Genomic DNA, 18224 nt, shown 5'->3' with positions numbered 1-18224 from the left:
ATCGAGCGGCCGTGGCTGTGCGATATTAGTGAAAGTTAATGAACCACGAGTGGTCGACATTTCCGCAGCCCTCTACTACGGCTTCCCTCATAGCCTGAGTCGCTTTAGGACGTTAAGCCCCACAAATAAAACTTTTGCGGACTACACTGCATAAGAGCATCTCACCAAAAAAAATTGGTAAACAGGGTTCATTGAAGTTGTATCGTGATTCATGATTCATTATTGTCGAGGAACGTTGTACGCTATTATGCCAGCCTATCAAAACCTAATTGTGAGTTGGCGCATTGCTACCTGACATGAACAGAAACCGAGAGAAATGGGTATATGACGGACAGAAATATTATTTTACTAGGTAGTGTACACTGTGACCTAAGTATAATAACCTTATCTAATCTAGGAACATCACAACCGTTATGGTTGTGTTTTGAAATCCGATATTATTACTATGGCATGCCCCTCCCGCAGCACGGCACTGTTTTGAAAATAAGCTGCTTTTTTTGTTTGGAGTTTAGTCGTCGTGCAGTTAGTCAATGCCTTCTTTTGTCGCTGCGTGCTAAGCTTCAGTGTAGCACCAAAAGGGTTACAGACAGCGCGTGTTGTGTAAGCATAAGCATAAAATTTTAAAATATTAAAAGCCATGAGATATCTACCAATAAAACAATTCATCCAATAAAGTTATATGAAACGTCTAGCCCAAATCAATGTTCATATGCTCAGATTAGAACACAGAATAGGAAGTGTGGGCGTTTATTGCTCCCCCCAGTTGCCCCTCACCTCCGTTGTCAGCATAACATTTATTTATTTTTATTTATTACAAATACCTAAAGCGCCCATTGGGCATTATCGTAAGCGAGCTAGTTGCAAACATAAAGCAAACAGAAAAGCTGAAGCGAAAATATTCAATCAGTTCTAAAAAAAAGTTTTAACAAAACGGATGGAAGCACATTAAATGCCAAGTGTAAAAGGCAGAGCAAAAAATATTTGTGACTCAGTTTCACGATAAAGTACACTGCCTGTAATGTACACAGATTCATATAATGTTCTAGATCGCTAGTGAAAAATTGGGCGCCGATACGACCTCATCCGGGAGTAAATTCCGATCTGAAATTGAGCGTGGAAAGAAAGAAAACCTTAACGCATTTATGCGACTTTGATATGGCCTGATTTGTTTGGAATTGTCTCGTCTCTTAGACTGATAATGAGGTTGTTTTAAATGTGTGTTCCTATCAATTCTTGTGTTACTATTGTTAAGGTTGTTGAAAAGCTTTAACCGGAAGATTTTCATGCGTGCGGAGAGCAGTTTCCAACCTAGACTTCCCCTGATTTGAGAACCTCTAATTCGGTAGTCGTAGATAGCCGTGACGAATCTTGCAGCCCTTTTTTGAGCACGCTGTAACTCATCTTCAAGACATCGACCAATAAACAGTCAGATTGCATAAATGAATTTTTCCGCTGTTTATTTGAATTTCGCTTTTGGCTGTACCTTCAATGACCTTTCTGATGGCGGACGCCGTCAATAACAACTCGTACGGTGCACTTTGCTAAAGGGTGCAAAGGGACGTCATTGGCTTCACGGAGTTCAGGCCCATCATATGGTGTCGTCACTTTTCGCAAACGGTAGCCCAAATCAGCGTGAATGACAGAAATTGCAGCCCCTGTATCAATCAATGCTTCGACCGGTAATCCTTCAGCGAAAACAGAAATCACATTATACGGGCGATCTGGAGGACTTTTGGTAAGTTCGCAGAGTGCAGTTTGACCGCCGGAAACTGCAACGCTTAGTTTTCTGGATGGCGGACAGGGAGAGTTGTTGCGGGTCGGAGAGGGGAAACTGAGCGGCGGTATGGGGATAGAGACCGACGTCGGGATGCATGGGTTCCACGAGGCTCAGACGAGGATTCTGGAGGTGGGGATGATGATCGAGGTCGGCTTGGAATAAACCGGCGTTGATAATATGACGTTGAAGGCATGTCACTTTCGAAGGTATCGTAACCACGGCGTTCGTTCTGGAGGCGGCGACGACAGAAGTGTGATATATGTCCTCTAATGCCACAGTAATAGCAAATTGGTCGGGAGGGGCGCCAAGGTGCGTAATAGGGTGGTGCAGGTTGAGCCGTCGCTATTGCATTCACGTGATTGTAGGTTGGTGCCGGTCGGGGCGGGGGAACCAAAGGAGGGTGGGATGCTGCGACATGCGCGTAAGTCGGTACTAGGCGGGGTGCCGGAGGGTCAGATGCCATAGGTTGGGTGACTGTTGCCAGCTCTTCTTTGATGATGCTGCGGAGACCGGCATTATTAGAAGTTACCGAAGAATGATCGCACCCGTGTCGACAGACAGGCTTGAAGGCCTGGAGCTCCTCGCGGATGATGGCTCGAATGAGTGCCCGCAGATCGAGATCAGCATAAGTCGGGCCTGTAGCGTTGGCGGGCTGCAATCGGGAGGACTGCAGCTGGTCGGTGCGTTGGCAGGTCGTAATAATGGAATCAATAGTTGAAGGAATCTGGGCAACTAGGATGTTATACGCCGTAGAATTGATTACTTTCAAGAAGTGGTGTACTTGTTCAGGTTCCGCCATGGTGGGACTAATACGCCGGCAGAGTGCAAGTATGGCCTCTATGTAAGGCGCATATGACTCATCAGGACCTTGAAGGCGTGAAGCGAGCTTGGTCTTCGCGATCTCAGTCCAAAGTGCCGGGTCGGCAAAGTACTGTCGGAATTGCTGTTTGAAGGTGGGCCAGTTAGTTGTGTGGGGCTCGCGGTTGATGAACCAATTCCTGGCGACCTCAATAAGGTAGAAAGAGACGTTGAGAAATTTCAGAGCATCGCCCCACCGGTTGTAGGCACTGCAGCGTTCGTAGGTGTCAAGCCAGTCATCGACGTCTGCATCGCGACGACCAGCGAACAGCGCCGGGTCGCGCTGTCGTGTGGGCACAGTCGGAGGGGGTGGTGCAGCCGAGGTAGAGGGTCCGGCCTGATCGTGGGTACTGTCGGTAGACATAGTGATGGTGGTAGTTGCCAAATGGCGACCGGAACGTAGCTCCAGCTAGAGGCAGGGACCAAGGTAGCAAGGGGATCAGATTTCACCTCCACCACTTGTAAAAGAAGTCAAGGTCGAGACGGAGAGGTCGTGACGGCAAGGACAGCGAAGCCTTGTCTAGCGTTTTAATCTGATCACGAACCCAGGCGCGCGCCGAAGACGGCGCCGCGGGACGATGATGATGGTATGTACATATGAAAGAAGATCATGGCATGTACAAATGAAAGAAGGTCCAGGAAGGCTCACAATATCTTAATTATTGTTTTAGATTGGTTAACTATATCATTATTCTATTTATTAAATTTTTGTTTCTACATTACTAACATTATGTTACTTCTCTGCTTTTAAGCCACCAATCTTCCAGTTGTTTTTTGCTAGCTTCCACCGCTGGTTTATTCACCCGGCCACTGGTATCTGTAAACCCCAGAGCTTCAGGAACAGTGACTGCGCCTGCATCAACTTCCGGATGGATACCATTACATTCGAGTATCATCATCATCATCATCAGCCTGATTATACCCACTGCAGGGCGAAGGCCTCTCCCATATTTCTCCACTTAACCCGGTTCTGTGCTAGCTGCATCCACTTGACCCCTGCGAACTTCTTAATCTCCTCCGCCCACCTAACTTTCTGCCGCCCCCTGCTACGCTTTCCTTCCCTTGGAATCCAGTTTGTTACCCTAAGCGACCATCGGTTATCCTCTCTTCGCACTGCATGTCCTGCCCATGTCCATTTCTTCTTCTTAATTTCCACTAGAATGTCGGTAACTTGAGTTATTTCTCTGACCCACTCTGCACGCTTTCTATCTCTTAATGTTACCCCTACCATTTTTCGTTCCATAGCCCTCTGGGTTGTCCTCAACTTAAGTAGAACTCTCTTGGTTAGCCTCCACGTTTCAGCCCCATAGGTGAGTACAGGCAAGATGCAACTGTTGTATACTTTCCTCTTGAGCGATACCGGTAAGCTGCTAGTCGTAATCTGCGAGTGCTTGCCAAATGCGCTCCATCTCAATCTTATTCTTCTTGTTATTTCCTTTTCATGGTCCGGATCTGCGGTTACTACCTGTCCTAAGAAGACATATTCGCCTACTACTTCCAGTATTTCGCTACCTAATGTAAACTGCTGTTCCTTTCCGAGGCTGTTGAACATTACCTTAGTCTTCTGCATATTGATTTTCAAGCCTACCTTTCTACGCATTCGAGTATAATATGGTCAATTGTTTCACTGGAGTTTCCACATACAGCACATGCATCATCTTCATTGTTTTTTTTTGTAGCTACGTGTTCTAAGGCACCCTAATCTAGCTTCAAAAAGTAGGGCACTCCCTCAGTTTCCCAGCTCCCCATACGGCCCAGCGGTGGAGTGAGTCTCAAGTGGCGGTCGCGTGAACTGGCGGCGCTGCAGTCAACTCTTGCTCTTTGCCGGGCGCGTGGTTTGCTACACGCGGCGCGGAAGCGTGAAGCAGCCAGCACACACGTAGCTTTTGAGTGCTGCCATTGCCCTGTACATGGCTACAGTATATCTACGTTACGACAGCTTTGGCTTCGAAGCCACCTACTATCATGGAGAAAGCGCAAGTGTTGCGCGAAATTCACTTGTTAATGCTGTGAAACAAGTGTGACAGCGCCGTCGGCTTGCTCGCAAGCAGGGTTTCTGGCTTTATTCCCTAGCCTGTGTTTTAAAGTTGTTCTTTCAGGGCACAAATCCTGTCATACAAACAAATTAGCTGTATTTTCATTGCCTTGTAGCAATCTAAGCTTAGAAGTAACGCGGTTGGTGTCACATTTACTACTGAGCTGCGCAGATTGCCTCCATTACATGCAAAAATCTGCAAGCCAGGACAGCCTGTTCATACGGTGCATGAAGCATGGCTACTCGCATCAAAAGATATAGTGAAGACAGACTGTGAATAAACGGCCTCCATCGTCGTCTCATCAGAAGCGCTTTTCTTAATGTCTTACTTTTCAGGTATGGCATGGAACATAGCTCCGGATCAGCACTCTCGTATATAGCAATGTAAAAAAAATATTCTTGTGTCGTCTAAAACAACGTCAGATATGAAGACTTCTTTAATGAGTATCGCACGTGTCTCTGCTTTTTGGTTTTTGGTTTTATCGACTTCACAGTGTCGTAGAATGTACTGTACGTCTTTCCTTTAAAAGCGCTCAGTGTTGGCAATAAAAACTTAGTTGAGAGTCAGCGCTCGTCCCGTGTCTTTCTCGTTCTTGTGTACCGTTGCTCGCGCTGTTTTACAATTATCAACAAGCAAGCTCGATATGATCCACAGGTGTACTCAATATGTTGCAAATCTGCCAACCAGTCTGCCTGCATCGATATGAGTTTGGACAACCTGATTCGGCATTCGCCAGACTTCTTCGCCTTCCATGTTGGAGCGTCTGCCTTAGCCATGCCTGCCGAGCTTATTGCTTTTCGCACCCCAGTACACTTTATTCTTAACGTTTTATTAGTTTTCAGTGCAATAAAACCCTGTCGAAAATGTGCATGGAAACCGATTTTATCTGAAATTGAAAGGCTAGGTTAACACCAGTGTAGCATAATTTAGGGGCAAAGAAAAGATGATCGATACTTACCTGAACCACTGTCCACCCTACAACATCGAGCAGCTGGTTATTAGGGTTATCCGAGAGGATTTTGCCGAGGGACTCGCCAAACCACGAATTCCATACTGACGCCGTGATGTTCTGGTAGTCCTGCAGAAGACAGGAAATAAATACCTTGATGTGTTTTTGGCAGCTCTTCGAAACGGTCTTGCCTTCATTGCTCGGCCCTCGTCTGCTCGTTAAAGTCAGCGGGACAGGTAAGCCAATGAACGGACCCTGAACCAAGCTTCCGCCGTTTGCGGGAAACAGCTTGGAAGCTGCGGGTCACCTTGCAGGCTAATTCTTCGTGGAACGATTTCCTTTGAATCTAGAGGTGCAGGGTTTAAATTGTTGCCGACAACGAATGATATGACAAAAAGCACTCGAGCAAATGGACGCGTATAAAGCAGATATTGTGTCAGATACCGCGTCTCATGGCTCGCTTGTTGCCCAGGCAGCACTGACCACTCGCCATATATTGGCGCGTTTTGGCAATAGACTGGGCTTATGTAGGCAAGTGCGATGCCAACTCACCTGCAAATTTGGGCCTATGATTTGTGCTTCCAAGGTGCTTTTATATGGTCCTCAGAGAACTAAAGTTTAACGCTATAGTTTTGAAACAGTAGTTTCAAAAATTCCATTGTCGTTGCTAACATCGTGAGCAGACAATTTCGACCATGTGCCTTCGGTTGATGGGATGTGACATGTGTTGGGCAGGTTGTGTGCCGTTACACGACATTTCTTGGTCGAGGTGACAGAAGCTGGAAATTTGGGCAGCTGCTTTGGGATAACGCACCAACGCACCAGAACCTTCTGATCCCGAGTTTAGCTTCTCTTACGTAAAAGTACTATGCAGCGCAAAAAATAGGGACAGAAGAGGAAAACACACATTACAAGACTGACACTGACAAACGACTGAAATGTTATTGATAACGGCAAAGAATTAAGGACAGACAGAACATTACAGGGGGACCAAGCAGATAATGAATCGGCACAATATTGTCTAGCCTGCATCAAGATCACTCAAAAGTTTATCAAACTAGGCGTAACATACTTACAGCCCGAAAATGATGGGAAGGCATGTGCAGCCACTCAAAAAACGGATGACTCGTGAAAAACAGCAGCACAGAAGTCGTATCATATTGAAATTTTAGAGAAGGAAAAGCAATAACAACAAAAAAGAGAACACCAGCAACAACAGGAGAGTGTGTCCTGTCCCCCTGCTCTCCGTGTGCGTCTTCCTTATGAGCTAGACACTGTGTCAAAAGCAGAGGAATTTATTAAGCGTAGCAAGAGCAGAGTCAAACTAGTGAAAGTAAAACAATTAATCAACACCCGTATGGAATCCCAGCGACAATACAAGCAAAAAATTGAAAAAACAGTTCCAATGAAGAGTAAACAAGGTAACCAGCGAAGGGTAATATATAAGCAAAGAGGGGAGGCTAACCAATAGCACCACCCAGAAACCCATGTTCTTGCTTGGGTCTCTATGGTACAGGTACATCTATGATACGAAGCCTACGCTAAACCAGTTGATAAACCAATTTTATAGCATGTAGAATAAAAATCTCATGAGAATGTACACTGCATTGATCTGATGCAACACATTGGTTGAAGTGGTTGAGCACATCTTACAATTTAATGCTCTTTTATTTTATACCTTGATGGTTTTTCCTTAACTTGCATATGTGCTATAACGTTTTAAGTACTGTATAACGGACGAGTGTTTGACATTTCATGTGGTATCAGCGATTATGTATCTGGAATTGTTTATTTGTAATCTGTTTTACATATACTGCATATCTTGGTTGTTTGAACGCCTGTGCATCGCACGTACGAACACGTCGGTTATCGTTGTTCTGGTTGTGTTTTTAACGAATTCTTTTCATGCTCACCACGCCCTACCTTGATTTTGTTTCTTTAAGGGTTACCTGGGCCTCGTCAAGCTGCCTCGAGCAGCTTTCAGCCCAGGGGCTCTAACCAGCAAGCACCTGGTGAAAATAAACGATTTGATTTGATAAGGCAATTGATGGTTTGCTCGCCTCCCCTGGATATGTGTCAGGCCTGGATAACTCGTCCCTCACTTTGGCCCTCAATTCAGACTCCCCAAATAGGCTCGCAATCGAAGAACCAGTCTGATTCGCAGTTACACTCTCAATAGCACTTCCTGCATTTCTTGCAGTGGCCCTGTGTTACCATTCATTGAATGGGGACCATTCAAACACCTTCCATGCGTCCGCATCTACCAGTCTGCAATAACTAGCACATACAAGTGGAATCTGTGCACAACTCTAGTAGTCCGGCCTCGTCGACTTCGAGCAACGGAGTGTTTAAAAGCCGGCGCCGAGCGCTCCCTTGTCAGTGGGCATGAAGACACCTCGATGATTATGCACTCAGACGCTGATGCGGATTTCCACTATCTTCAACTACTGCATAATTGGTGCGGGAACGCCCTTATCAACCGATATCCACTGCTGTTTTTCCAACCGAACTGCCATCCCTGGCCTCATCCATCGTATTCAGGCCCTACTGACATCAACACTTCGAGAAACGGAGAGCTTAAAGGCCGGCGCCGAGCACTCCCATGGAAGCACCTCGAGGATGATGCACTCACACATTCGTTTTTGTGCAGTTTTCCATTATCAACTACTGCAATCTTGGTACGGGAACGCCCTTCAAGACTCAAGCACACTACTCATGTGGAAAGGTTACTGGATTGGCTGAATAATGCTTCGCTGGATTGCCACAGTCGACCGACATCGTCTGCTTTTTGGGAACGGGAATGCTAACCGAGGCCTCATTTATCGTAGTCCGGCCTCATTGACATTAACATTTAGAGACGGCGACGAGCGCTCCCTTGTTGCTGGGCATGGAAGTGCCTGGTGTATGATACACTGACACGTTATCGTCTTTTTTGTTCAGGTTAGTCGCCGATTTCTCTTTACTAAATGCTTTCACTTTGATGATCCATTTATGGTTGTACTTCCATGCCTACCGTTAGCATCGTTTTGCTCACTCTTTCTGTCGATGTGCGGTGATGCCGAAGAAAATGATAACGATATGACCCGAATCGTTCAAAATGGTAAAAGAAACCATCCAGAGATACATTAGGATAGAAGACAACCAATCTTACTTGTCCCACACTATTCCAAAAACCCCCGCAGGGGGCATCTGTTAAAGCAGATGTTTGCGTGTAGTGTGCGACACCACGGACCCCGAGCACCCACGCTTAGCCGTGCGTGGCATCGCCGTGTCTGGGGAAAAGGGAACCCTGGTGGTTGAGCCGATGCCGAGTGTTTGGACCTTTAAGGCCCCTCGGCGGAGGCAACACACCACTTTGGCCCACGCTTCCCACAGACGGTACCTCCGAGCTGACCCACCCGAGGGAAATCGGCAGTCGCCTTTTCCTGTCCTCCCCTCCATCTTTCACTTTTCTATCCCCTTTCTTGCAACTGTCCTGTCTTCTCTTACCTTCTTCGTTTATTCCTACTTCCAGGCGGCGAGGGTTAACCTTGTGTGGCTAACCACCCTGAGTTACGCCATATTGGGTTATAGTTACGGTGTACAGCTGGCGTGGGCAGGACTTGATTGCCAATTCCTGTCCCGTCCCCTCGTTGGGCTCCATGGTGGGTGGCTGTCACCGCAGCCGAACAATATACATTTTTTATGGCTTCCTCTTCTTCAACTGATCGCCCTCCTTCGAAACGAGGGCGCACCGACCAAACTGCCCAGTTCTTTTTGAAAACAAACAGCACCTTCCCACACTTTCATGCAGTTCATAGTGAGCACTCAGAAAAGACAGCAAGACAAGCCTCACCGTTCATTGTTGCAAAGACACTGACTGAAGCTATAGGCAAGGGTTACAAGATGAAGAAGCTTGCAAATGGAGACCTGCTGTTGGAACTTTTATATCATCATCAGTATGAGAAACTCTCAGGAGTCAGCGCTTTTGGTGACATTCCTGTTGTGATTAGCCCACATCGTTCTTTGAATACTTTTCGCGGTGTTCTTTCTGACCAAGATTTAAAGTACATGACAGAGGAGGAACTGCTGGAAGGGCTGAAAGAGCAACACGTGACAAATGTATACCGAATAAAAATAAGACGTGACAACAAAGAAATCGAGACTAAACACTTTGTCCTTACCTTTGCACTGAGCGTACTCCCCGAGTCTGTGGAGGTGGGGTACACAAAACTCAACCTGAGACCATACATTCCGAACCCACGACGTTGCTTTAACTGCCAGAAGTACGGTCACGGTGCTCAGAGCTGCCGAGGCCGACTCACTTGTGCAAAGTGTGCTGCACATGAGCACAAAACCGATGACTGCCAAACTCAACCCCATTTCTGTGCAAACTGTCAGGGCAACCATCCTGCTTATTCGCGTAGCTGTCCGGTGTGGAAGACCGAAAAGGGCATAATCGCTCTAAAGGTAAAAGAAAACATCACGTTCACCGAACCACGCAAACGATTTTCAATCCAGCACCCTTCCTATTCCTCTTTGGCGCAGCAGGGAGCGACACCACAGGAGTCTTCAGCACCTACCCAGGCCACGGAAAATGAGTCTGGGGTGGTGCCATCCGCGCCCCTGGTGGAAGTAGCTGGTGCTGCTCCACTACCCCCAAAGCAAGCTGCGCTGACCCCCAGGTCAGCGGGCCCGAAGGCCTTGTCCCAAGGGTCAAGGTCTAAAACAAGTGCACCCATGCCCTCTGCACGAACGTCCAACACATCTGAGGATGTGATGGACACATCTCCCTCTTCGCCGCCGCGTCAGCGGCGGCAAAGCTCTCTCGAGCGAAAGCGAAGGGACAAAGTACCAATAACAGGTCCAAAGGACCCAACTACCTAGGCTTTTAAACTATCCTCAACTAATATTTTACTATGGCATTTTTAGTTCACTGGAACTGTCGTGGACTTTTAAACAATTACACTGACATAACAGATATATTAGGTTCTTTTTCCCCAGTCGCATTGTGTCTCCGGGAGACAAACCTTGGACCGCAGAATAAAAACATCCTTAAAAAGCATCAAGTCTTTCGTTGCGATCGACAGAACCCAAGCAGACTCTCTGGTGGCACTGCTATTGTGGTCCAAAGTGGTTTTCCAACCCGACAAATCGACCTTAAAACCACATACGAAGCAGTTGCAGTCACAGTGCTCCATTTTGAAGAGATAACAATATGTTCCATATACAATGATCCTCTTCTAACCGTTGCACTTCATTGATCCTCGTCTAACCGTTGCACTTCACTACTTGAAACTCTTTTAATACAACTACCATCGCCATATCTTTTAGTTGGGGATTTAATGCTCACTCCTCTTTTTGGGTAAGCAGACAAACTGACGTCAGAGGTCAGGTTTTAGAAGATTTTATTCTGTGCAACAATGTCTGTTTGATAAATACGGGGAACCACACATACTGCTCTCCAAGCACTAGCAAATTCAGCTGCCTAGAGTTGTCTTTTTGTTCACCAAGTGTTTTTACCGATTTTAAATGGGACGTTCTTGACAACCCCTATGGGAGCGATTATCTTCCAGTCATTATCAGCCTAGCATCATCACCATCAATCACCCTAACAAAACCACGGCGCTGGAAGCTAAATTTGGCCGACTGGGCGCTCTTCCGCGAGGAAGCTGCCCTAGAAGAAATCTTTTCGGACAGTTCTGATGTGGACAAATTAAATGAAACTTTCACAGCATGTATTATTGCCGCCGCTTACCTAGCCATTCCACGGACTTCCGGTGTGGTGAGACAAAATCGTAAAGCATGGTATACTCAAGAATGTAGAAAGGCAAAAAAGGAACAAAACAAAGCATGAGGAATTTTACGCCGCTACACAACACATGAAAACCTGATAAATTTCAAGAAGGCAAAATCTAAAGCTCGGTATATCCGCCGCACAGCTGAAAAGCAGTCATGGCAGAAGTATGTATCTTCTATCAACAGGTCAGTTACATCCAAAGACATGTGGGAAAAAGTACATAAACTGGATGGAAAGTACTCCCTTTCACAGTTCCATTTTTCACAACCTCTGGCGCACAAACCAGTATAGAGGAACAAGCAGACATATTGGGAGAATATTTTGCTGCAGTTTCAAGCTCTACACACTATACACAGTCTTTTTTAAAGTATAAATCAACAGCTGAAAAACAAAAACTCCCAATGACTGGTAGCCTAAATGAACCTTTTAATGCTTTAATTACACTAGAAGACATACATAGAGTACTGTCAGCTGGCAAACATACTGCACCAGGACCTGATGATGTGCACTACGAAATGTTAGCCCATTTATCAGAAACCTCTGTAGAAGCATTGTTAAAACTGTTTAACAAAATCTGGATATCCGGAAAAATTCCTGAGTCCTGGAAGAAGGCCATTATAGTGCCACTTTTGAAGCCTGGAAAGTCGCCAAATTCTCCAGGTAGTTACAGGCCAATAACCCTGACGAGCTGTCTTGCAAAGTGCTTTGAAAGTATTTTAAATATAAGATTGATGTTTGTCCTCGAATCCCAAAAACTGCTTGACACTCACCAGTGTGGCTTCAGGAAAACATGTTCCACTACTGACCACCTAATCTGCCTCGAAAACACAGTTCGAGAAGCGTTTCTACATAAGCAACGCTGCCTTGCCGTCTTTTTTGACCTTGAAAAAGCCTACGACACCACATAGAGGTTTGGGATCCTGCGAGATTTGGGAGAGCTTGGAATTCGCGGCAGGGTGCTAAAATGTCTAGCTGCCTTTCTACATAATCGATCCTTTCAAGTACGTCTTGGTTCCGTACTTTCTAAAAACTTCACACAAGAAACTGGTGTGCCCCAAGGGTGCATTTTAAGTACCACGCTTTTCATAGTAAAAATGAACTCTATAGCTAAAGTACTACCGAAATCCATTATGTACTCAGTTTATGTAGGCGACTTGCAAATTGCGTGCACATCATCAAACGTAGCAACATGTGAGAGGCAGATTCAGCTAACTGTAAATAAGCTGGCATCATGGGCAGATAAAAATGGTTTCACGTTTTCCACGCAAAAGTCTGTGGCTGTTCTCTTTTCTCTTAGACGAGGACTGCACACTGACCCCACCATCTACCTAAATGAAATCACACTACCAGTAAAACACGAACATAAATTTCTAGTTTTAACATTTGATAGGAAGCTCTCTTTTCTTCCTCACATAAACGTCCTGAAAAAGAAAGCTTCCAAATCTCTGAATATACTCAAAGTACTCTCACGCAAACACTGGGGGTCTGACCGGACGTGCCTTTTGCACATCTACCGCACAGTCATTCGCTCTTGCCTAGACTATGGCTGCATTGTATACGGATCAGCAAGACCTTCATATTTGAAGCGCTTGGACCCTGTACATAATTCAGGTTTGCGTCTTTCTACTGGCGCTTATAGGACATCACCTATCGCAAGCCTTTATGTAGACACCGACGAACCATCCCTAGAACTTAGAAGGACCAAGCTTACATTTTCATATATCCTGAGAATACGCTCCCTACCAAAACATATATGCTACCCCATTGTCACTAAATGTGCCTCCAGAATAATGTCCAAAAATAGGCCTCAGTGAATCAAACCCTTGTTACTTCGATTTGAGGATAAATGCAAAGAATTAGGAATACTAAACGCCCTCCCCAATATTGCATCAAGACAAAATTCACTGCCACCATGGTACAACCTTCCTGTTGTGTGCGATTTCACACTAACTCAGTTTTCTAAACATAAAACACCACCTGAACACATCCTGCAAGAATTTCTAGCTCTTAAAGTAAAGTATGACAATTGCACACAATTTTACACGGATGGATCCAAGACAACAAAACATGTAGGAAGTGCAATAGTGCATGGAAAATGGGAAAAAACTGTGAGATTACCTCAGTGTGCAAGTATTTTTACAGCTGAATGTTATGCTCTGGCAGTGGCTGTGAGCAAAATAGTCAACGAGGACATTACAAACAGTATTATATACAGACTCCTTAAGTGCTCTCACAGCCCTTCACCATAAAAATGCAGTTGTACCACTACTCGGGCAAATCATACACAACATATCAACAGCCTCTGCTCGAGGACATAAAATAACGTTGGGTCCCGAGTCATGTCGGCATTGGAGGCAATGAGAGAGCAGACTTTTGCGCTGCCCAGGCCCATGGAAAACGAATAAAGAACATAGACATGCCATACAGAGACTGTATGATGCTGGTGCACAACAAACTAAAGGACGAATGGCAGTCATCATGGAGTAGGGAGGTAAATAACAAACTGCAGTTGGTGAAGCCCACTTTAGGGGAATGGAAATCATGTCGCAATCAAGAACGTTTTATAGAAGTGATTTTATGCCGTCTCCGCATTGGCCACACACATATGACACACAATTTTTTGTTGAGAAAAGAAAACAAACCTCTGTGTGAAGAATGCGGACAGGAACTCACCATAAACCACGTTTTACTTTCATGCACAAGATTTGAAATGCTAAGGAAAAAGTATTTTACTCGATTTTACGATGAACACATTCCTTTCCATCCAGCTTTGATTTTAGGTGAAAGCGGACTTGTAGATCTATCATGTGTTTTTAGCTTTTTAAAGGAAGCAAATGTTTTACGGAAACTGTAGAATAAATAGTGTACGCCACTTACAACCTTGCGCTTGGCGCATGATAGCCTGAGCTGCTAATGCGCCATTAAACCCAACACAACACAACACAACACTATTCCAAAACCTAAGCAAAATCAGGTCTCCTCTATAACACCACATTCAAAACAAATGAACGTGCTGTGTTCTGTCCTCGTCCGTTTTCTGCTTGTTTCGCTCTAAAAGCATTTCTTTTCAAATAAACATCTAGCAAGTATTGAGCAGCATATTGTTACGTGGCGGCAAGTGATGACAACAGGAGAACAGAGGACAGAGAGAAGATGCTCGACGGTCGTGAGATGACGTTTAATGAATCTGTGTGTGGGCCTAGCGCGCGCGCTCCTGCCCCCGCCACTGCCCTCTTCTTTCTCCTTCGTCCGTAACAATATCATTTCACTCGAAAATATGAAGCTGGACATGCTTGGCTCTGAGTGGTGACTACAATGATTAGGCATACTCAGCATGACTACGGAACGGCCAGTATGGCAAAAGACGACTTGTAATGGCCGAAATTGACCGGAAATGAGTAAATATTGTGAAAGAAGGCCAGGTCCAGACGGCAAGGTCGTGAAGGCAAGGCAAGGTATGCCGTGTCAGCGTTTAATCTGATGGAGAAAACCCAAGCGCGTGCCGAAGCCGGCGCCGCGGGACGATGATGATGGTATGTACAATAGGAAGAAGAAGATCATGGTATGTACAAAGGAAAGAAGATCCGCGGAGGGCTCACACAATCTGCCTGGGGGGTCGGAGGCGGCCAGCCTGGCCGCTCCTAACCAACCGATGTACAGCGGCGCAGAAACGGCTTCAATCAAGATACATGAACAATTTCAGTTCAACGGTGGCGTCGGTCGGCTGGGGGATCAACAGGTGTGACTTGGTAGTTTACAGGGGAAGTCTGGTTGATGACCTTGTAGGGACCAAGATAGCGGCGCTGAAATTTATCACTAAGGCTAGGGGTGAGCAATGGTGTATAGAGCAGTACTTCGTCGCCAGGACGAAAAGAGACCACGCGATGCTTCGAATCGTAGCGACTCGCGGTCTTGCTGGCACGCTTCTGTGTTGAGGCGGGCAAGATGACGGAATCTGGCCACACGGGATAAGAACTGGGCTGGTAATGATGAGGAGTAGTCGGGCGTAGAGAAGAATGAAGTGTCGAGCATTGTAGTGGGAGGACGGCCGAAAACGAGGAAAAATGGGGAGTAACCGGTAGTCCGCTGTACTGCAGTATTATAGGCGAATGTGACGAATGGTAGAACAGTATCCCAATTTCTATGATCCGGTGTGATGTCCATGGATATCATATCCGATAGGGTGCCATGAAATCGCTCAGTCAGACCGTTAGTCTGGGGATGGTAGCTTGAGGTTGTCTTATGGAGGGTGGATGACGCACGAAGAACTTCGGATACGACTATCAATAAGAAGGCCGTCCCGCGGTCACTTAGGAGCACCCGAGGAGCGCCATGACGCAATACAATTGATCGCAAAAAGAAATTAGCTACCTCTTCAGCGGAAACAGTCGGTGCAGGGGCCGTCTCAGCATAGCGTGTAAGGTGGTCGACAGCTGTTATAATCCAATGGTTACCCCTATTGGAGAAAGGTAGGGGACCATAGAAGTCGATGCCGACTACGTCGAATGGTGTGGCGGGACAGGGAAGGGGCTGTAGGAGGCCAGCGGGGGAAGAAGTCGGCCGCTTGCGACATTGGCACAGGTGGCAGGAAGCAACGTATTTAGCTATGGTGGTAGACAGGCTAGGCCAAAAGAATCGTCTTTTCACGTGGTCGTATGTTTTGTCAAAAACATGGTGACCTGCAGTAGCGTCATCTTGGAAAGCCGCTAGTATACGTGGGCGAAGCACACGCGGTACGACTGGGAGCCAGCGAGTTCCATCAGGATAATACACGTAGCGGCGTAGTATGCCATCTTCAAGCTTGAAATTGTGAAGCTGTCGGCGAAGCCTATCGTTGGGTGGGTTCGAAGCACCGATAAGGCGGTCAGTGATATGGGCCGGCAGTAGGCATCAGCTAATTGCTGTGAGCGAAGAGCGTGCTTGTTCTCAAAGCTGTCAAAAGAAACTGCAGTGATATGCGTTGGTGGAAGCGATGGTCGGCTGTGGTCAGAGGTGGAAATGCATTGTGAAGAAAAACCGCAGGCTGATTCCGAAACCTGGCAGCGAGAAAGAGCGTCGGCGTCTTGGTGTTGGCGACCCGATTTATAAACTACTACGTCGGAATGGTATTTTTGCAGGCGTAGAATCCAACGGCCAAGTCTGCTTGTCAAATTTTTCAGTGAGGATAACCCGCACAGAGCATGGTGATCGGTCACAACTGTGAAATGCCAACCATATAGGTAAGGGCGAAACTTTTGAACAGCCCAGACGACGGCGAGACATTCCTGCTCAGTAATGGTGTAGTTTATCTCAGCCGGAGTCATAGTCCAAGTGGCGAAGGCAATAACTTTCTCACGCGAAGTTGCATCGCGCTGCAGAAGGACAGCGCCCAGACCTTGACCACTGGCATCAGTGTGCAGGATGGTAGGAGCGCTGTCGCTGAAGTGGCCAAGAACGGGATCTGATGTGAGGGTGTGCTTTAGATCGATAAAAGCAGTGTTGCACTGTTCAGTCCATACGAAAGGGCTGCGTGCTTTAAGTAGTTCATGAAGTGGCGCAGCAATAGTTGCAAAATGCCTTATAAATCGCCGGAAATAGGACGCCAGGCCGCGGAAACTGCGCAAATCTTTAGTCCGTTGCGGACGAAGAAAGTTCAAGACCGCGATTATTTTTTCAGGGTCTGAGCGAATGCCGTCATGGCTAACCAGATGTCCCAATATTTTAATTTCCTTCTCTGCAAAGTGGCACTTCTTGGTGTTGAGCTGAATGCCCGCTGAAGCAAGACACGTGAATACTACATTCAGGCGCGTGAGATGGTCGGTAAAAGTTGACGAAGAGATAACAATGTCATCCAAGTAACATAAACAGGTTCTCCATTTGAGGCCACGAAGTACAGTATCGATCATTCTTTCAAATGTTGCGGGTGCGTTACAAAGGCCGAAGGGCATAACACAAAACTCGTAAAGTCCGTCGGGAGTTGTGGAAGCGTTTTTTTTTTTGTCGTCCTCGTGCATAGGTATTTGCAATAACTTGAGCGGAGGTCCAAGATCGAGAAATATTCGGCGCCTTGGAGAGAGTGAAGGGCGTCATCAGTACGCAGCATCGGGTAGACATCTTTGCTGGTAATTTTGTTGAGTGCGCGGTAATCAACACAAAATCGTACCGATCCGTCCTTTTTTTTAACTAATACTGCTGGGGAGGACCGTGGGCTTGTTGATGGACGAATAATATCACGACGGAGCATGTCATTGGCATTTTCTTCGATTACTTTTCGTTCCGAGAGAGAAACCCGATAAGGTCGTCGGCGTATAATTGAGTTACCTTCAGTAAGGATGCGGTGATGTGCAACACCAGTCCGTCCCAGTGGTGGGGAAGTGGCATCAAAAATGGCTTGGTGGGCTTGAAGCAATTGCAGCAATTCTTGGCGTTGGTGCCGCATGAGGTTCGGATTGATTGTCTTCGACAACATGGAAAGAGAGACTTGTGATGAATCACGTTGCGGAAGTAGCGGGGCAGTGAGCGCCATTATGGATATTGGGTGAGCATCCACTATGCATGGCAGCGAAGTTCCTTTAGTCAGCACGAGGGATTCACGGGAAGTATTCGTGGCAGCTACTATCGCTGAGCTTCTGCGGAATCGTACAACACTTGATGGGAAGGCGATTCCACGTGCAAGTTGATGATGAGGTGGTGCGATGAGTACATCCCCGTCAGTGATGTGTTCAGAAACAACACAGTATCAGCTGCGGCAATGAGGGAATGATGCCGTGCAGAAATGTCATATGGATGACACTGTCGCCACAAGAAATTAACGCTGAAGCGGTTGACAAAATATTCTATCCAAAA

At 46.4% G+C, this 18224-nt stretch overlaps 1 protein-coding gene across 1 annotated transcript in view; it reads right to left on the bottom strand.

The window, feature by feature from the left end:
* LOC146210348 (neprilysin-1-like) overlaps positions 1-18224 on the bottom strand; it is a 597280-nt gene that overhangs the window by 130303 nt on the left and 448753 nt on the right. Inside the window, exon 5 of the mRNA XM_084575627.1 lies at positions 5630-5749. Within this exon, the coding sequence (XP_084431753.1) occupies positions 5630-5749 (120 nt within the window). The remainder of the gene's footprint in view (positions 1-5629; positions 5750-18224) is intronic.

This window comes from Amblyomma maculatum, chromosome 1 (assembly GCF_055883805.1).
Source record: "Amblyomma maculatum isolate TAMU_Amacu chromosome 1, ASM5588380v1, whole genome shotgun sequence".
NCBI lineage: Eukaryota > Metazoa > Arthropoda > Arachnida > Ixodida > Ixodidae > Amblyomma > Amblyomma maculatum.
The sequence above is the reverse complement of the archived record's forward strand: the minus strand, read 5'-3'. Positions and strand labels throughout refer to the sequence as shown.